Source organism: Candoia aspera, chromosome 5, assembly GCF_035149785.1.
Source record: "Candoia aspera isolate rCanAsp1 chromosome 5, rCanAsp1.hap2, whole genome shotgun sequence".
Taxonomy (NCBI): domain Eukaryota; kingdom Metazoa; phylum Chordata; class Lepidosauria; order Squamata; family Boidae; genus Candoia; species Candoia aspera.
The window spans coordinates 36763923-36784211 of NC_086157.1; the positions used below are offsets into that span (position 1 = coordinate 36763923).

At 37.5% G+C, this 20289-nt stretch overlaps 1 protein-coding gene across 1 annotated transcript in view; it reads left to right on the forward strand.

The window, feature by feature from the left end:
• The first annotated feature begins 2558 nt into the window (after positions 1-2558).
• TSGA10 (testis specific 10) overlaps positions 2559-20289 on the forward strand; it is a 47810-nt gene continuing 30079 nt past the window's right edge. The window contains exons 1-8 of the mRNA XM_063304977.1: positions 2559-2835; positions 6687-6806; positions 9251-9466; positions 10219-10284; positions 13345-13521; positions 14298-14453; positions 15859-16032; positions 16194-16271. Coding sequence (XP_063161047.1) covers positions 2779-2835; positions 6687-6806; positions 9251-9466; positions 10219-10284; positions 13345-13521; positions 14298-14453; positions 15859-16032; positions 16194-16271 — 1044 coding nt within the window. The 5' untranslated portion in view covers positions 2559-2778. The remainder of the gene's footprint in view (positions 2836-6686; positions 6807-9250; positions 9467-10218; positions 10285-13344; positions 13522-14297; positions 14454-15858; positions 16033-16193; positions 16272-20289) is intronic.

Genomic DNA, 20289 nt, shown 5'->3' on the forward strand with positions numbered 1-20289 from the left:
GTATTACAGATACCTGAGTGGTAGTTTTACTGCAACACTTCCCCATTATGTTAATTACTGTGAAAGAGCTAAAACTGTCCCAAATTATCCTGAAATACAAAGTCAGTGAGGATGTTCTTCAGTAAGGCTGTTGTATAAACCCTATATAGAAAAAAATGTATATATCAGAATAACTAAAGAAATGCCAACATATTTCATTCTAATTAATATTTTTGGTGATAGAAAAAATTAAACATTAATAAAAGTCTCTATTCTTTTAAAATAAACACGCACTAATTCTGCTGAAAGCACCACCAAGCATAATTTATTTTCTGGCTATATTCATGCATTATGGTACATAAACTGCTCCTCTTTCCAACAGGCATAACTACACCAATAGTGGAAATTCTTTCTTGGCCTTGTTTACTGAGATTTGTGAACTGGAAAATGTTCCTCTCCTAGTAAGCCAAATCATGGTTTACTATTATCAGAACAAGCCTTTGGTTTGTATACCTGTCTTCCCTGGCACAATCACAAAGAAATTGGAAGGTTCTGCTTCAGAATAACTGTAAATTAATACATTATTCACATCCTAAACTGGCCAATTTAATCTTTGGTTGTCTGTGCTTGGAGAGCATGGAAAAGCAGAATTTTGCACACATTATGGCAAGTTTACTTTATGCCTTTTATGTACAAACACATTGTACACGTACAAATCAGCTCAGAAACAAGGGCCTGATTTAAGGAAGGAAACAGAGCTTTGATGAGCTGAATGTACATGAACAGATTACAGTATGCTAAATGTTGATCAATGCACATATCAAGCTGTTCAAGAGATTATACCCACTGAATTTTAATGTACAAAACAATGTATAATTTCATATAATTACAAAAGTATTACCTTTATCATATAAAATTAATAATCTTCAATATAAATTTAATGTATAACATTTTAATATAAAATAAAAATTAAAGGAATCTGGGTGTTTTTTCGAGATCCATCAAAGGGCATTATCTGAACAGGTTTCCTATGGCAAGAAAAAAAGGTGAAAAATATGATGGGGAAAGATGCAAAAGTTACAAGAGGAAAGCTAGCGTCTAACACACAGACACACAATATCCTGTATCTGAGGCAATGAAATTGCAGTCAAGACTTGATTGGAAACATGATTATCAGATGGGTGTACAATATTATTTCAAATTACTGTGAAGGTTCATTCCATATCTATAGTCATAAACTCAGACTGTTGTTAATGGCACCTGATAGCTTTCTTTTTCCTTTTTGCATGCAAGTACAATATTCTTACAAAGTAGTGCTCATTAGGGACCTGAGATAAGCATCCTGGTGTGACCTGGAACTGCTTGCAAATGCTGCCCCTCTTTTCTCTCCATTTAATTCTGAAGGGAATGGTGCTAGTGTCACAGGCCCCAACAAGCTTGAGGTTCTTCTATGTTGATGAGAGCCTTTGTGTTGGCTGGTGATTTGCCAAGCAATCTCCCGGTTACAAATTCCCTCTGCTAAAACCTACAGGGCCCAGCTACCTTCCGTACCTCCCTTCAACCAACTGCTGCAGAGAGCCCTCTAATAAGTTCAAAGAAACATTCCATTTCCTTCAGCAAATGGAAATGAATGTCCCATTTACAACATTCCCAAATGTTGCAATGTGAGGTGTAATTGCTCAGTATTAGCAAGTCATTCCTTTCTCTAGGACGCATACTTCCATTTCAACACCCTTTGCTTTTTAGACAGGTGTTTACAGTTCTTACCCATTACCCTTTTGTGTACTTCTGCAAATTGTTCTTGCTGATGTAGGCTTTGAGGCCCTCTCCCTCTCCCTCAGCCCACCTCACAGGGTTGTTGCTGTGGGGAAAATAGGAGGAGGGAATATTAAGTATGTTCGCCACCTTGAGATAGATGAAAGATGGGATCAAAATGATGATGATGATGATGATGATGTTTTATGAGTGGTGCACATGAGGTTACACAAGCACAAGCAGAAACTGCAACAAAATGTGGAATTTCTAGGCAACATCCAGCCATTCTAGTCATTCCACTAGTCCCTCTTAGTTTTCTCTTCCTTCCCTAGTACTCAGTATATCCTCGATCATTACAGTCCTTGCTAATTTCGTAATAATAGTAATAATCATAACCATAATCATAAATAATCTCTACCGCAAGACCCTTCCACCGATGGAAGGCCCCTAACAGCGGACCACGGAATGCTCGTCCGCCTGGGCGCCCAATGGAATTTTGGGAGTCGACCGCTCGGACCGGCCGCCCGTTGCCGACGTCGCCACGAAGTGTTTGAAGCACGAGCGGCGGTTGAAGCGGCGAGAGCGCGCCGCGCGTGCGCCCATGAAGGGGCGGGGTGGGATCAAAAGCGGAGCATCACTCGGCCGGCTGAGTGTAACAGGTATCGAAAGCCCAAGGGGAGGGGGGTTACCAGGAGACGCCGAGGAGAGACATTATTGTGGCAAGCCGGTAGGGGGCAGCGAGGGGCGAGCGAGACGTCGGGGCCGAGGCCTGGCTGGCGGGGCCGGGGGGAGGGAGGAGGGACTCCCAGCCTTTCCCGGTGGACTCCCAGCCGGCTGCACCTGCCCAGCAGTTACGGAGGCGGGTGGCCGCGGAGGATCGCCCCGCTGCCAGTCTGGCTTCTCATTGGCCTGTCTGGCTTGAGAGGGAAAAGGAGGCGAGGTAGCGGGGAAAGCTGAGAAGCGAGTTGAGGAACCCGGGAAGGAGAAGGAGAAAGAGAAAAGGCAGGCAGTACTCTTTCTGGCGCTCACAGTTTAGCTGCCGTCATGACCTCTAGGAAATACACTGGGCGCAGGAGGAAAAAAACAGAATTTCACGCAAAGGTACAGAGAGCCCGTAGGGAATAAGAATAAGGAGGCACCCTACGGGCAGACGTACTAATTAGGAGCTTTGGGGTTAATTGCACAGGGTGAGGGAGTCGTGAATCAAAGTCTTCTGAAATGGGGGCTCCCGTAATTTTACGGAGGTTGAGGGGAGATGGGATCATCGTCCCGAAGTTGTGCTAACCCCCCTAAATGAAAAACACAAATAAACAAGGTTTTTTGTCTTTAAAAGTTTATTAATGTGTAAGCTAGTCTTCAAAGGAAAACGTGTGGATACATACACGTGTGGTATGAATGTAACATAACTTAGTTAATAATCACGATAATATTTTTTTAGAAAAAGGAAAGGCTGAAAATTCATGTTGCAAACTGAAGAACTCCCCCAGTTTTGACCATATTACCTGAATGTCTTCTTCGTTGTTCTTTTGTTTAAAAAAAACTTGTATCATTGCTGGAATTCAGGTATAGATTTCTCTTTCCAGTGCTTAATGACCATTCTTTTACCTGTTTCCACATTTGATAAATCCATGACAGATTCCAAATCCTGGTGGTATAGCTAAGAACACATGCACTCTTAAAACACAGCAATTAATTCAGAAAGGATAAACTTAAAAGAAAAAAAACAATATCCTTGGCATAATATGTGGGAAATATATCAGCTTTTTATTATTTTGATTTATATGGCACCCATCTCACCGTGGAAACTCTAAGCAGCTAACAACACAACCAACAACAAAAGTAGAATACACAACCAGTCCACTTGGGTTCCTTTGTTAATATTTCCTTTTGAGAGTCCTAAGGAGTTAAATTCTCAAACAAAACAAATTCCATTGCCATGGTGAGTCTTAGCCTGCATTGTGCCTAACAAAAAGCCGGCATGGCATAATCCCTCTAGGCTCTGAAAAGTCCTTTTAATGTTTGGATGTGAAACATTTGGAGGGCGACATTTTTCCCACTTCTAATGTAGGGAGCTGTAGAGGGCATAGGGAATTACCATGAAGGACAGGAGGAAAAGCCATTACCAAAGCAGTGATCAGATAAATGGGGCTTGAGCCTGGGCAAAGAAAAGAACTTGAGGAAACATCTCAGACAAGCCCCGCACCCAAAACTAAAGTGAGGTGGGGGGAAGCATATTCAGACTTGCAAGATTCTGTTACTGTAGCTGTTACAATGAAAGTCCTGACCTGTATGGCATTGGTTTTTTAGTCTGGTCTGGTCTGGTCTGCCTTGTAGGGCTGACAGGAGTATATTCAAATGAATATTATATATTTTTCATGTTTTTACTTAACAAAATTTACTGATTTTAGCTTGGCTTTTCCAAGTCATTGATTATTAAATTATTATTTTTTCCACAGAAATCTGTGGAAGAGCTGCTTGCTGTGTGGTTTCATTTCTAAGCATGTATAATCCGTACAGTACTTTAGTTGTTGAGGTTGGTGTAGTTGTTTGTATTTCACTATTGTAATTTTTAAAAATTCTAAGGATATGCTAATATCAAAGGAGTTCATGAGACTGGAACGCAATATATTTTAATAAGGGTATCTTTTGTATCGGTTTGGATATTTATGCTATAAATACTCTACTCGATTCTATCTTGCTGAGAATTTGATACTTGAAGTTCTTGATCAACAGATTTTAAAAAGAAGATACTTATTGAAGGAATGCAATATCTGTAATAGGAGCAGGAAATTGCAGTTCCTTGTATATTTCATTTCTGTTATTGTCGTTTAAAAAAATCTCCCTGTTGAGACAAATGAAAGGGAAAATACCAATACATAGTTCTGGGACATGATCCTTGGGCAGATCAAGGGAAAATAAGCTTTTAGTTTCCCTGTACCCGATTCACCCCTCCCCAACCCATTGGGGCTGCTATCACCATGGTACTTCCATAACTAACTTGGTTTCAAGTGACTTAGTCTTTTAACAGTTGGCCTGATTGTTCTGCTGTTTGGGAATTGAATTCCATGGAAGTTAATTTTAAATAAGCACAGAAAGGTTTGGATTGTATTTGACATACCCTAATATTTCTCTTTTTAAATTTAAAATCTGCTATTCATTATTGATATTGAATATTTTGCACTTTACTTTTTTTATACTAGTCTTAAAATTTTAGTTCAAATTTAACAATTTTCATTACTTGATCAGTTTAAAGAAGTATCACAGAGTAATCTTCCTGTTGTACAGTGCAGTACTAAGCGCATGTATTGGAACAAATGCCATTCTAATCAATGGGATTTACTTTCAAATAACTTTGCATACACCATATTTACATTCATCCTAAACCCATTCTGAATAACTTTGGGTACACATTGCTTTTTAAATTCTACTTGGCTCCTCCTATCAATGGAAGTGACTAATTGTGTGAACAAAACCTAATTTGTAGCTAACTACAGGTATGATATTTACCCATTGGTAAAATGTCAGTTGGGTATATATCAATAAACTCTCCAGCCTTAGTTTGATGGTTAGCAGCCCTGTGGCTATTATCCAAGCTATTTTTCTGGTAATTGACTAGCTAACATTCTGGAAAAGTATCATGGTGGCATATATTATAATCACTAGCTTTGTTTCCATACTCTTGATTGTTATTTGTATATGTATTATAACTTTAAATTTGATAAGAATCTTCTCCATCTTTATTTAAAATTTTCCATTCCATTTCAGTAAAGTACCAGAAAAAGTAAAACGGGGTAGAGGAAAGTGGAAGCTATTTGAGATGGGAAATTGGGGAAATCTTTGAAGCTAATTATATTGGTTTGATTTAAAACATATAAATAATTAGATACTCTACAAATTCATAGAAAAAAATCTTACATTATAAAAGACATAAAGTCTTAGATTTAAAAAGTTTTATATTAAAAAGTCTTAGATTTTAAAAAGACTTAGATTAAAATAATTTTTACAAGGAGGGGTGAATTTTGGGTCCACTGATATAATTTCTGATAAATGTGATTTCAGGAAGGCCCCATGCCAAAAAAAGAAGAAGCAAAATCTGTGCCTTAATACCTTTTTTTTGTATTATCGAATATGCAAGCATTGTGTCTGTGATTTTAAAATTCAGGCCACCCATGTTAAAATCTTTACATTATGTATTCATTAAATGGGGTCTTGTTTAGGGCTTTTTTTGACCATTAGTTTCTAGTAATCTCTTAACAGAATTTACATTAACACCCTGCTTGTTATTTTCTTCAGATACTGTAGTTTAAGGCAAAATAAGTTGTGGAAACTTGAGAGTGGAACTGAGACATGCGTGTTAAGAGAAATAACTTTTTACTACAGTTTTCTATATTTTGTGAACTGTTTTGATCTAACTTCTTTTTTCTGCTTATTTTGTAAATTGCTTCATTTACATAATACTTTCTGACTTGAACCCGTAACATTTTCTCAGGATTCCACGTGTCCCCAAACTTAAAATGTAAGGTATTCCTGATCTATGTCAGTCTTCTGCAATATTGTTTCCTCCAGGTATGTTGAACAGTTCTATAATTCACCACAATCTTAGACAAAAGCAGGTTGAGAAAAGCTAATCGCCATTACTGAATTACTGATAAAAATGTTGACCGACCTGCACCCATTTGAAACCTCTCTTCAGTATGCTACAGGATATATAGTATTTAAGCATGATTTTTCCAAGAATCTCTGAATCCATTTAATTATCATGTAGTCCCTATTGAACCCTGTCAATTTTATTTTCAGGTAAACTTGCAAAAATTAGGCTAAAAATATTTTCATCTGATACTATCACATATTTCACATGTAAAATTTCAGCTAAATTTAGCTAAATTTCAGCTAAATGTAGAAATAAATACCACAAATTTAGACTGAGGTTATTTTTTTTATTGTTTTCACAGAGGGTGACAACAAGAGAAGAGCTTGCATTAAGAGGTCCATTTACTGAAAGTGACAGAACTTCAAAATCAGAAGACAGCTTTAGAAGCAAAGACAAAATAATCCAGGAATTGCACTTCGAGGTGTTGTCATATGCTTCTGCTATTTTGTAACAACCAGATGTATGGAATAAACTTCCAATGACATCATTTAGTTAGTCAGATTGCTCTAATGTGAAAAAATGGTTTTGTATTCTCCATAGAGATGAAGGGACAAGATCATGGCCTAGGATCAGTGATGACATTTTATCATTATGACTTAGTACCTCTTATACTAATGGCCCTCCTACTATGTGTCTCCAGAAGAGTAAGCTCACTTGCTTATGGATGATATGGAGAGAGGCTAATCACCTAGATGTATCAAGACTACTTAGCTCTTCTTGGTCTTAATTCAGTCCTCATGGCAAAAAAAGGTTGATGGTTTATTTAGAAACAGATAAAGGTTGTGCTTGCCATTAAGAAAGTAAGTGTCAAACTTGATATAAGGTATTGATCACAAGATTGCCTGTATGCATAAAGACTAGAATAATAGCTGCAACAGGAATTGATATTATTATTAGATGATATAACGTTCATTGTGTTATGAATATTCCTAAGCCTAACAGTATTAGTAGTACAGAATTAACTCTCCTAATATGATCCCACCACTGGAAAGCCATGGATAATTTTCAAGTATCCTGAAGTTGCTAGATAGTTTAGCATGTCATCTGAGCAGCAATATACATTCAACTGTTTTAATTCTGGAATAAAGACACTAAATTTGATACAGATTTATTAGGACAGAATTTACAAGCTATATTCTCATTCAGACTCCACATTTATTATTACAGTTTCCATGCATCTCATAGCACAACCAACTTGATGACAGTAAAACAGTTTTGAAGTCCTTGAAATAGAATCAGATAAAGTAAAATGGTTTTATGGGAGAAAATTTGAGAGAAGAATTTAACTTCTCCCTGCTCATCATGCAGGATAAAATTTCCCTGTTCCTTTATTTTGTGCTAATTCAGTGGTGACCCTGCTTTTTTACATACAGATCAAATGTAGCTTGAACCTATCAGTCACCATTATTTCTCCAAAATAGGCTTTCCAAACAGTTTAGTGTATAATGTTGATAATAATTTATTACTTAGAGGAATTCTTCAAGTCTTAGCACTAAACCTAGTTCTGCTGCTTCTGTCTTTTAATCTGTCTGACTTGGCTGCTTCATATATGACAGATGGCCCACATTAACATAGAATAAAAATTGTCTACAACTGAAACCTCTGAGGGGTCCAAAAGAGGTTCAGAATGTGTCAAGAGCCATAGAAAAAGTCATCAAAGATATATTAGGCCTTAGATCTAGAGGATTAAAACCATTTTATCACTGGACATATTTGAATTATATTCATATTATAAATAATCTCATCTGTGCATTCCATAACAAAGCAGAGAGCAAGCTATGGAGATCAGATAGTTTAGATCTAAATTTTGAGTTCCATTAATACAAATGGAAATAAACTGCATCCCTTAAAATATATCATTGAACATTTCATTTAATTTACCAATAACTTAAATATAGTACATTGATGTTTAACTTCAGTAAATTTAATCCTGATTATAGCCCAATTCTGAAGACTCCTTTTTCACTTAGGGCCCCACCATATGTGGCATTTGTGCTGTCCCATAAATCAATACTGTGAAGCTTTTCACACAACATTGCCCTTCTTTTACAATGGAGCTCTTTTAGGCTCAGCTGGAGTCTAACTCACTGCAAAAGCATAGCTATTTGTGATGCTAGTGCTATGTGGGTTTGGAAATGGGCTGTTTTCCTATTTCCTGTCTCATCCCACCTCCAACTTCCCAAACTCAGAGCTCCCTTAGTAAATTTCACAGGGAACAAAATTGGAGAACCAATTTTAATCTAGGCTATTTCACAACTACAGTAGTAAAATTGCCTGGTTTGATTTTATTATCTATGCACTGAACTCTTACTTCACCATCTCCCAGTGTCTGAGTTTAAGTGAGTTCTTGCTCTGTTCTTCCCACACCTTCCCAAGAACACATACAAACTACAATTCCTGAAAAAAGCAGTGGGTTGCAAAACTGCAGTATAATTCCATCAGTGTAGCTTTCATTGAGAATGTACATGCAGAAAGAATGGTACATTGATGGCCAGGCAGCATTCTCTTGTATCAACAGCTCAGTTGTTTTGCAAAGTAGTGAGACATTATTTTTTCCTCTTTGTATCTGGAGAGGCTAAAGAAATTTTTGTTATTGCAAGACCCGCTGCTAGCTCGGGGTAAGATAGTAGCTAAATTTTATTGGAGGGAATACTGATTTGTTCATGGCTTTCCTTGCCTGTTTCTAGTGTTTTGTGTTCAGGAGGAGTAAAGATAATTACACAGCTGATTGCTGACTCAAAATGCTTTATAGAGATTGGAAAGTGGAAATACTGGCATGTGCAAGGCCTTACTTCATCCAATATATTAACAAATTTATTGCTGTGATAAAAGAAACATTAAAAATTGTTCCATTTCTTTTACCAGATTAAACGTCTAAAAACAAAAAATCTTGATCTGGAGAAGCATGTTATGAAACTACTTAATACTAAAGAGGAAGTAACAACCCAAGTGGATGATTTGACCAGTGAGAATGAATATCTTTGTAAAGAACTTGCTCATGTAGACAAGATAGCTGAACAGCTAGAAAAAGAAAAAGAATTTGTACTTGATAGTGCTAACCAGGAACTTTCAGAAGCCAAGGTACTTGAATTATTACGTGAAATGTTTTATACATTCAGTGCATTTCAATCTATGTTGCATTGTTAGTTTTAATAGATGGAGAAACTGGAAGAAACAATTCAGTAAACATGACATTTCAGGTAGTCGTCGGCTTATGTCCATTCATTCAGCGTTTCAAAGTTACGGCAACGCTGAAAAAAAATGATTTACAATCAGTCCTTCAAGTTCAGGCCATAGCACCATCCCCACGGTCACACGATTGCGATCCGGGCTGTCAGGTACCTGGCTCACAATTACAACATCGCAGCAAGCCATGTCATGTGATCGCCATTTGCAGCCTTCCCTGCTGGCTTCTCACAAGCAAAGTCAATGGGGAAGCCAGCAGGGAAGATTGCAAATTGCTCCATTAAGTGATGTGGTCCTGTAATGTCACATTTTAAGACCGCATCACTTAGCGATGGCAATCCCAGTCCCAATTGCTGTCATAACTCAAGAACTACCTGTATTAGATGTTCTAGTTACACTGTAAGATTACTGTACTCATGTTTTAAGAAATGCATGTATAGTTTTATATGGAGTGCCTGCTCTTCAATGGGAGATACATAAAGATGTGATTTCTTCAGAGTTGAGGGAAGTGGGCCCATTATTTCTGTCATTGCTATATATCTGTTATTTGACTGTAGCCCATAATATTATTTCAGCTAATCTTATGGAGCAATTGAAATATATTATTAGATTTTCATGTAACTACTTAAATGTTTTTTTCTTTCTAGTCTCAGATTAAATGCCAACAAAATACTATTAAAAGATTGGAACATACAGTCAGCACTCTTAAATCTGTAAGCTATTCATATCTTTCCTTTGCTAATTCATACGATTTCACTTGTGCTTTACAACTGATACTTATTTTACTTGGTAGTTAAATTATTTCATTAAAAAGTTTAGGATGCTGTACACCTATGAATATTATAGACACACAAGTATACACTGTGTAACTGCACAATAACTAAAGAGAATTAAATTATCTCACCAGCATATAGATGGAAGCTATAAATATAATGTAGCAGTAGAAATGCTAAAACACCAGATAAAAATACAGTAAAACCACCAGAGCACAGAATAAAATAAATCCTAAAAATAGGGGCAAAGACCTAAAACTGGGATGGGTAGTCCTTTTGGTTTAAGGCCATGCCAGACTTTGCATTGGTGTATCAGGGATTGTATTGCCAAAAAAACAAACAAACAAACCACCAATTCCTAACTCTAATGAACAATCTATTGCCCTACTTATACTAGACTAGTTTCCAGATGTTCTTCAGGTAGCCCCATATATAGCACTCTGCAATAATCCCAACAGTGGTGTCATAATTGTAGCTAACTGATCAATAATTTGCTGGGTCACATTTATCACCTTTCTTGTAAATTGGAATAATAATAGAGTTAAGCCAATCTTTAGGAAGACATAAGGAATTATTTATGGCTGTGAAGAGGGAAGCAAGCACGGACACCCACCACAAAAGATTTAGTTTTAAGAATTCTAGCAAGATTAAATCTTTATCAGGAGCTTTACTGTTTTACAACTGAGAAATTAGTTGAGGTGAAAGACAAACGGGTGAGGCTTGAGATGCCCCAGTGTATGAAGGGGCATTTGGTTATGGCCTGGTGGGTGGTTAGATGGTTTTAATCTGTGATGGTTTTAGCATGGTTGGGGTGCTGTGTCAGGCCCAAGTGAGGGAGCTTTCTGAGAGTTGGCCTAGGGTGTTGTGTCTTCTGCAGGATATGGATATTTCTTGTTTCCTTTAATAGGGTGGGGGTGGGGAGTCTAGTTATTCTCTTTTAGATAGGGTTTCTAATAGTTATATCCCTGTGGTGCTGGGCTGAGAGACAGATGGCAGGAGGTGTCGGGAAGCCATTCTAAGGGAGTGGAAATCTCCAATTTAGTGGTAATCTCTACTTCCACCTTGATTACCCATCCTGGAGACCAGGTGGTCAAGTTGCTGATGCTGCTGGGCTCAAGATGTTACTGGTTAATGCCAGATCTGTTTGCAGTAAGACCATCTTGATCCATGATTTAGTGCTGGATGAAGCAGCAGATCTGGCATATGTTACTGACACCTGACTGTGCAAGGACAGCAGTGTGCTCTTGTCGAAGAACTGCCCAGCCAGTTATTGGGTCCTTTACCATCCTCAACATCAGAATTGAGGAGGTGGGGTAATTTTGATAATAGAAGACCCTCTATTTGTGACCAAAGACCGTCTTATGAGACACCAGCATGTGGATGCCTTTTTCTTTATTTGGGCTATAGAAACAAGCTGGGGATTTTATAGGATGGGCAGAGGTAATGGGAAAGACGCAGTCCTTCAAATAACCAGGCCCTGTGCCATGAAGGGCATTATAGGTAACAACCAGCACCTTGAATTGTACCTAGAAGCTTACTGGTAGCCAGTGCAGCTCATGCAGTAGAGGTGTTACATGGGTATACCAAGACAAGCGCGTAAATGCCTGCACTGCCGCATTTTGGAACAGCTGCAGCTTCTGAATGGTTTTGAAGGGCAGTCCCATGTAGAGTGTGTTGCACATGTGAAGTTAATATTGCATGAATGATTATGAAAAGGGATTCCCAATCCAGGAAGGGGTACAATTGACACACCAGTTGAATCTGGGCAAATGCCCTCCTGACCACTATTGCCACCTGTTCATTGACTGGAGCTGCAAATCCGGGAGGAATCCTGAAAATGCATACCAGTTGTGTCTGAGTCAGAGTCACCCAATTTAGAGCTAAAGGTGGAAAAATGGAAAATCCTAGGTAGAAAACAATAAATCCAATATAATTCTTGATTAAATTAAATGCTAAAAGTATTAAGATAAAATTTATTGAATATGGCACCACTATTTATAATGAATCTTTAATGGCCTTCCAGAAGGCCTATATTTTCACCTGATTCTAGAAGGCCATGAGTCTGGCAGCCATTCTTGCCTTAGGAAACAAGTTATTCCAAAGGAGGGAGCTACTATAGAGAATGCCTACTGTTGGGCCACTTCCTGCTATACCACCTGATAGGTGTGGACCCTTAGCAGGCACTCCCTAGTTATCCTAGTTAGTAGGATGGGTGAAAACTATTGGGGAATGGCAGACTTTAAGATACCCTAGACTTAAGCCATATAGGGCTTTATATATAGTGACTATCTTAGTATGTTAGAAGATTCGAAGTGTAGCCTATAAACTTCACTCTTCAATTCTAAGAAAATTACTTTCTAGTCAACATTCTATATACAATATCATGTTGTAATTCAAACAGTGATAATGTATTGGAATAGCAATATACAATTAATCCACTCTTTTTTCTTTTCATTTCATATTCCATGACTTAATAAAAGATCTTGTCTGTCAAATTGCTTTTTGTCCTGATATCTGCACCAAGAAAGTGTGGTATGAGAAGTTTCTGTAGGTCAGGCTTACAAACAAGAAACAAACTAATCTTGCTGAATAAAAAAATTAATAATTACTGCTTCAGGGTTTGGACAGAATATCAAATCAGGAAGCTTTGTATTAAATTGGGCATGTGAAGAAAAGCAGGAAGTATTAATTAAGCAAAACCTGGATTGTTAAATTGAGAATTAGGAAGTTAGACTTCTATTTCCTGCCTTTCTAAAGGTTTTAGGTTAAATATTAACATTCATCATTTAAGATTCAGTGGACCTTTTGTTTTGTTTTGTCTTTTACTCTTGGCAGCCTTTACGTGACAAATTCATACAACTATCAATTTTTGCAGAAAAAAAATATAGGATAAATTTTGGATTAAAAGTAAATAAAATACTTAGATTCTTGTACAGAGAATATCTAGAAAACTTCGAACATGGGATTTAGTAATTGTTCTTTTTCACATGCAATTAAAAGGCAGCCCTGGATGTTGAAAAGTCAGACGAAAAGCTCAACAATTTTATAAAAACAATAGAAGAAGAGAGAAATCGTTATAAATCTGAAGCAGAACAGTTTAAGAAGATGCTTCGAAATACTTCAAGTTCTAAGCGCAGCTTCTCTTGTTCTATTTCAAAGATTCCCTCCCCAATTCAGGTATATATTTTAGCTTTCTTAAAATATAGAATGTATGCATTTAAGCTAGTTTTTTATTTGCTTAATTCTTTTAATTACCTTGAAGTCATAAGAGTTAAGAAGTCAAGAGACATTATTCTCCAATGAATTTATATAGTAAATATAAATTTACTATATAAATTTATATATTATTCAAGCTGAGCTTGAATCTTGGTAAGCTGAAGGATATATTCATGTAGGTTTTTTTGCAACACTACTGACATGGTTTTTCCACTGCCTTCTTCTGGGGCATATTTTTTAAAATTACTTCCCCAAACTGTTTTATAACTATGGAATTCTCTGATGGTATAGCCAGATTTGACTCTGCTTAGCTTCTAGTTTCCATCCCAATATATACAAAATTTAGCCACCTTATTTGAGCTTAGCTGTTCCCTTTGAACATAGTTGCCTGTATTGCAAGGATTGATTGATGATGGTTTAGCAAGGGAATTATTGTGCTATTGGGAACTGGAAGGAATATGTGACATTTGCTCATTTCACCTTTATGATGAATATTTAAGAGCTATATATATTTCAAATTGTCAATTTAAAGTGTATGTTTACTTACAGTAAAATAATAACATTATGAAACTAATAAAAATATTCAAAATAGTGAATTTTGCAAACTAAATTTATGTTCTCCCTCCCAAAAAAAGAAAGGAAGAAAGAATTTCAAAGTGCTAATATAGAAGCTTAGAATTTTTAAAATAAATTTAAGGTATTAGAAAATGAGCATTTTATCTCCATTAAACATTTAGGGAAGTCACTCTGATACAGAATTTCTGCAAATTTTGAGAGAACGTGACGAGTTTAAGACAATGCTGGAAAAATACGAACGTCACATGGCGGAAATGCAGGGGAATATCAAAGTTCTCACAGCAGAAAGAGACAAAATTGTCTGTCTTTATGATCAGGTAATTTTTTGATACAGCATTTTAGTAAAAACAATTTTTGATATATTACAAGGGATTATATAAGTTCCAATATATTATAAGATGACTGCAATCTTATGGGATCATCTCAAATAGCCTTACAGAGGGTCCTTTCCCTAGGGTGGACAATACTACAAGTTGGACTTGTCAGTAATGGTCCCTACATTTTGGAGTCCCTGTCTGAAGAGATCTACATAAGTTTTAACCAACATCTTAAACTGTTTTGCTCTCCTGGTCTTTTGATAGATATCCTTTTGTCATGTGTTTATAAAGGAAACAAGTTCTGTAGATTATGTTGCTTTTTTAAGACTGTTTCCTCTTTATTTGTTTTATATTATGATATTATATAGAAGTTTGTGCATTGCTGATAAGGAAATGATTCATAAATTTGAAAAATAAATAATACAGTGAATGATAATAAATTCATAGAAGGTACCCTTCCTGTGACCTTATACAAAACCCCTGCTGAGATAAAATTTTAATACATAAAATATCCCTGCTTTTTCAGATAATGGGTTTATTTTATTTAGCATCTTTTTCCACAGTCAGATTATTTTTGAGAAGCCAATATTATTGACAAGCTACAAAGGGAATATTTTCTTGGGTCTGTATTCATTAGCAACTTGTATTCAATAGGAGACTGCCTTTGAACACAGGTTTCATTAATTATTGTAACTAATAGTCACTGATAGACCTATGTTATGCTATCCTTTTAACCGTTAGATTTTGAGTATGAGGTATAAAAACATTTAGAAAAATTGCTATAAGCAGATCCTATGCCAAGAGAAAGAGAGAGGGATAGCATACAATAAATAAATAAGTAAGTAAGTAAGTAGGTAAGTAAGTAAGTAAGTAAGTAAGTAGATGTGTTAGTTAAGACTAATAAATCTTTACCTGGTTTTAGGGAAAACAATTTAGACTTTTCTTGTAGCAAACAACTGATAATGCAGTCCCGTAGCCTTACCTCTTATAGTCTTCTTTTATTAAACTTAAGTTTTTACCTCGCATTTATTATTTTGCAGACAATATTCACATAATATATTTCGGATTTATGTGATTGCCTGTTGTATGTGTACCCGATCAGCAAATGCCTTAGGTTATAAATCCTGGAAGGGAACAAATAATGCTTAAGAACAGAGCTGTGTGTGCCCTGCATCTCCTAAACTTCCTTTTCCTTGTTATGGCAGATGTTGTTCTATTACTGTTATTGAAGAAAAAATCAGTTATCACTTGAGTCAAATTATGTACATGGAATGAGGGGTGGGGAAGAGTTTTATTTTTCATGTCAACCTCAAAATGTCTGGGATCAGGTCTGCTAGTAAGTTAAATATTCAGCAAATTCTTATCACAAATAGATACATGCCTAAATATTAATTTTAAATAACAGGCACAGGAAGAAGTAAATCACCTACGAAAAGAAGCTATGAAAATCCCCAAAGCTTCTAAAACTGCAATGACTGTGCAGGCTGTCTTAAGACGTGTGGAAACAGAAAGGGATGCAGCCATTTCTGATTTTCGAAGGATGGCCACAGAACGTGATAGCTTGAGAGAGAGGTTAAAGGTTTGACTTTTTATCCAAATTCTTTTAAGCAGTATAGCATGTTATAGCATATAACAATGTTATAGCATATAGCAATGTTATAGCATATGCTGCAAAATTTAGTGTATTAAATTAAATTTTAGGACACTGAAAAATAATTTAATACTTTTTGTTTGATATAGATTGCTCAGGATGCTGCATTGAATGAGAAAGCTCACCTAGAGCAGAGAATTGAGGAGCTGGAATTAAATATTCAAAGCGTAAGAAAAATATTCTTTAAATAAACAAACAAACAAACAAACAAACGTTAATATTCACCAGTAACTAAAATGTATGAATATAACAACTTGGCAAGATATAACGCCAGTTTGGTGTACTGGTTCAGGCACTCGACTAGGAGTGGGGAGACCCAAGTTCTAGTCCTGTCTTAGGCATGGAAGCCAACTAGGTGACTTTGGGCCACTCACTCTAAGCCCTAAGACATGGCAAATCACTTCCAAAAACATTGCCAAGAAAACTATACGGACACGTCCAGGCAATTGCAGAGGGTCAAGACTGACTCCAAAAAAAGCTAAGAGCCAGCAGTTCTGAGGCTAGAGTTGGCAGTTATATAAATATTCAACAACTGCTCAGCTTCAATCTGATACAGGTAGTCCTCACTTAGTGACCCCAAGTGGGATTGGCAAGTCCGTCACTAAGCATTGTAGTCACTAAGCAAAATATCATGTGACCATGACGGGCTTTTGACCTCACTTCCCCTTTGGTTGTTAAGCAAATCACTGCAGTCATTAAGTGAAATATCACATGACTGCGACTTACCATTTTACTTCTGCCTTCTCTATTAACTGCTTGTTGCAAGCCAGTTGTGAAGCATACAAATGGTGATCATGTGACTGCAGGACACTGCAACAGTTGTAAATGCACATTGGTTGTGACGTGCTCAAATGGCGATCATGTGACCATGGGATGTTGCAGTGGCCATAAATGCAGGTATTGGTCACAAAGCTATGTTTTTTACACTGTTGTAACTTCAAATGGTCGTTAAACGAAGCAGTCAGTAAGCAAGGACTACCTGTATATAGAGTCTGTTAATTTGCGGGAAGAAAAAGCTCCAGGTGGTACTGGAGGTATAAGAAACATTTACACCTTTATATTGGCATTGGAAATAATCTGTTTCATATGGCTTGATCCTTGTCTGCCTGAAATACATCTGGAAACTAATTTTGGTATGGAAACTAATTAGGCAGAGAAGATCAGGGCATTAGTGATTTGCTGCCAAGTTCTTGTGAGTGAGCCTGATAGCTTGATTGCCCATTCCTGCTCCATTGTTACAAGAGGAGAGCCATTGCCTAGAGATCAAACATTAATTTATCTATTCTGTTGACTATTGACTAAGTAGCCAATGCCTTGCTCCAGTATCAGAACCAAACTGCTACCAAAATGGACCAACTAGCCCAGCAGATTTAACCACCACAGGTGGGTTCTTCCTGGTGATAGACCAGGCTGTCTTGGATAACATTGTGGCTATCCAAGAGGAATGCCTGCTTCTCTGCCAAATAAAATGGGTAAACCAATTAAATTTACTACCTTGTCACTCAATGTGAACTATACATCTCCCTGAAAACGTATGACTTCCCCACTTACAGAGCTGTGTAGCATTTATAATTAACTTAATGATGGAAGGAATTGTAAAATAGGCAAACCCTCTTCTGAGTTAAGTCAGCCTGGATTTGGTCAACTATCTGTTGCATACTGGAGAGCAGGTTAAGAGTTCAATGTCAGAATGTGCTGCTGAGTTTCAGCTGCTTGCTCAGGATGTAAGGTGGAATGAAAGAGGATTAATTGGACAGTTCAGAGAGAAACTGTCAGAAGAAACTTGAGATGAGTTTATTTGTCAAGATATCCCAGACACCATGACTGCATTAATCCAGGTCTGCTTCAGCACTGACAAAAGATTTGAGAAATTGTGCGAGACTACACACAGGAAGGAAAAACAATACTAGCCACTTTCATGCCCTCCTACCTCTGTCCACCCACATATCTCTGACTTCAGAAGGTGAATTCATGGCCTCTCTTGCCTGCCTAAGGAAAGTTGTTCAGTTACAAACAAAGCCAGTGTCCATCTTATGAAAAATGTTGATGCTTCACATGGGAATATCCTGCTTACCCCACTCCCAAAAAACATCAGCACAATGTTACAGTTGCAAGAGAGGGAAAATTCTATTAGCTTCCAATCAGGCATGTTGGGAAATGACTTTGTTCTAGCTCCTGAGGGGACAGCCAAAAATCAAACAAAGTCTAGATATACCTAGCTACACATCAATATTTTGTCATTTCTCTTATCCTATCCTGCAAACCCACACTAACCTGCAAATTTTAGTAGATTGTGGGTGCCATCGGTAAATTTATTGGATTGCCATTGCATGCAAATATTCTGCCCTTACTCTGCCCATCAGTCCTCCTGTTCACATTGATGGCCAGGATTTACATTCCAGGCCATCACAGAAAATATGGAACTTCTGTAACTCTGCCTTCTCTGTTGTGGCATCTGCCCTGTGGAATAGCCTCCCTCTGAGGTTCAGATGGCCTCAAACATACTGGCCTTTCAGAAGGCCTTAAAAACCTGGCTCTTCCCTCTGGCTTTAGGGTCAATATGTATTTTCTTCTGAGTTGTTTAAAGAGTTGATTGTTTTTGCCCGGAGTCTCTTACTGTTTTTGAACTGCTTCTAAATGTATGTTTTGTTTTATGTTTTGTTTGTCACCCAGAGTTATTTCATTAAGATGGATGGCCATATAAATTTGCAAGAGAAATAAATAACCCACCACTGAGTTGTGGCAACTTTATTTAGCTTCCTTACATCTTCTCATAATTCTGGGACTAGATTGGCTATCTGCTCATAATCCAAATATTAAATGGGATTCTGATGATAACACCTTTGACTGCCTAGGAAGCTAAGTCTCATAGCACAAATTCTGAAACTGCCACCATTTGCCACTTCACAGCAAGTATATTCTACTAACTTGACTTTTTTGTCAAGAAGGAAGATGGCTTCTTATGGGTAATCTATTCTTGAACTCCCTAACCATTAGATATCGCTACCCTCTTCACTTCACTTCCGAACTCAGAGTGATTGCAGAAGAGACAGATCATGACTAAATTGGATCTCAGAGGGAATTACAAGCTGATTTGTATGAAAGAGAGGCATAAACATTTAACTGCCTCTGATTGTTGCTGTGCGGTTGAACTCGTGGATAATGTAGTTAAGATTGGAAAAGAGCCCCTTGGTCTTTGCAGTGTATTGACTATACGTTAATTCCTAATTCTGCAGTTCACACCACTGAGCATCCTACCAGAAAGGGGATTCCCTAAAAGTGGAATTCTGAAGCCCAGCAAGCCTTTCTTCACCTCCAAAAGGCATTCACTTCTTATTCTATTTTCTGTCATCCTGCCCATCTCTGTTGTGCGGCTCTGATTTCACTTTGGAACTGTGCTTGTCGAAAACTGTTCCAGAGGTTTGGGGTAGCTTTCTCCCTTGCATGTCCTTTCTCAGCAGCTACTACTAGTGGAGATAAACTGGTGTACCAATTGAGGAGAATATTTGTAGCTCAGGGTTGAACTGTGGAGTCCTTGGTGCTCTCTGAGCCTTGTTGTTTTCTTGCAGATGTTTCATTCCCTGACTAGACAACATCTTCAGTGCAAGGACTGAATCCAAACTGATGTTTTTAACAAGGAGCTATTGGCCATCAAGGAAACCTTTCAGAATTGGAACCTTTCACTCAGCTTCCATCCTGTGCCCTGAAAAGTTTGCCCCTACTCCAGTGAAACTTTTGGAGCTGGAAGAGAATTAAACACAGATTGAATCTGTGTTCAGTAAAAATAGTGTTCTTATTTGCAGTCTTAGATAGGTGACCTTAGTGAACCTACTGCCATCTTTCCCTTTTCCTGGGAACAGGCAGAACTGTGCTGGAATGACTGAACTAAGGAAGGAATTGTTGCAACCCTGTCATGGGAGCCAGCCAAAAAGTACTCATCCCCTTTTCTGTGGCTTTTGGTGGTCTTGCATTGGAGCAGATGTCAAAAATTACATTTCTTTATGCCATATCTGTTGCCATGCAACACCTCAGACTGTTACAACCTCTCCCCTCCACATAAGGGCCTTGGGATAGTTTGTTTGGATTGTATAAGTGTCCTCCTATATATGAAAGGCCTGCATATCATTGGTCCACTTCATTCCTTGTCATGGCCTCCCTTCTGACTGCCTGTCTGTGATTTCAACA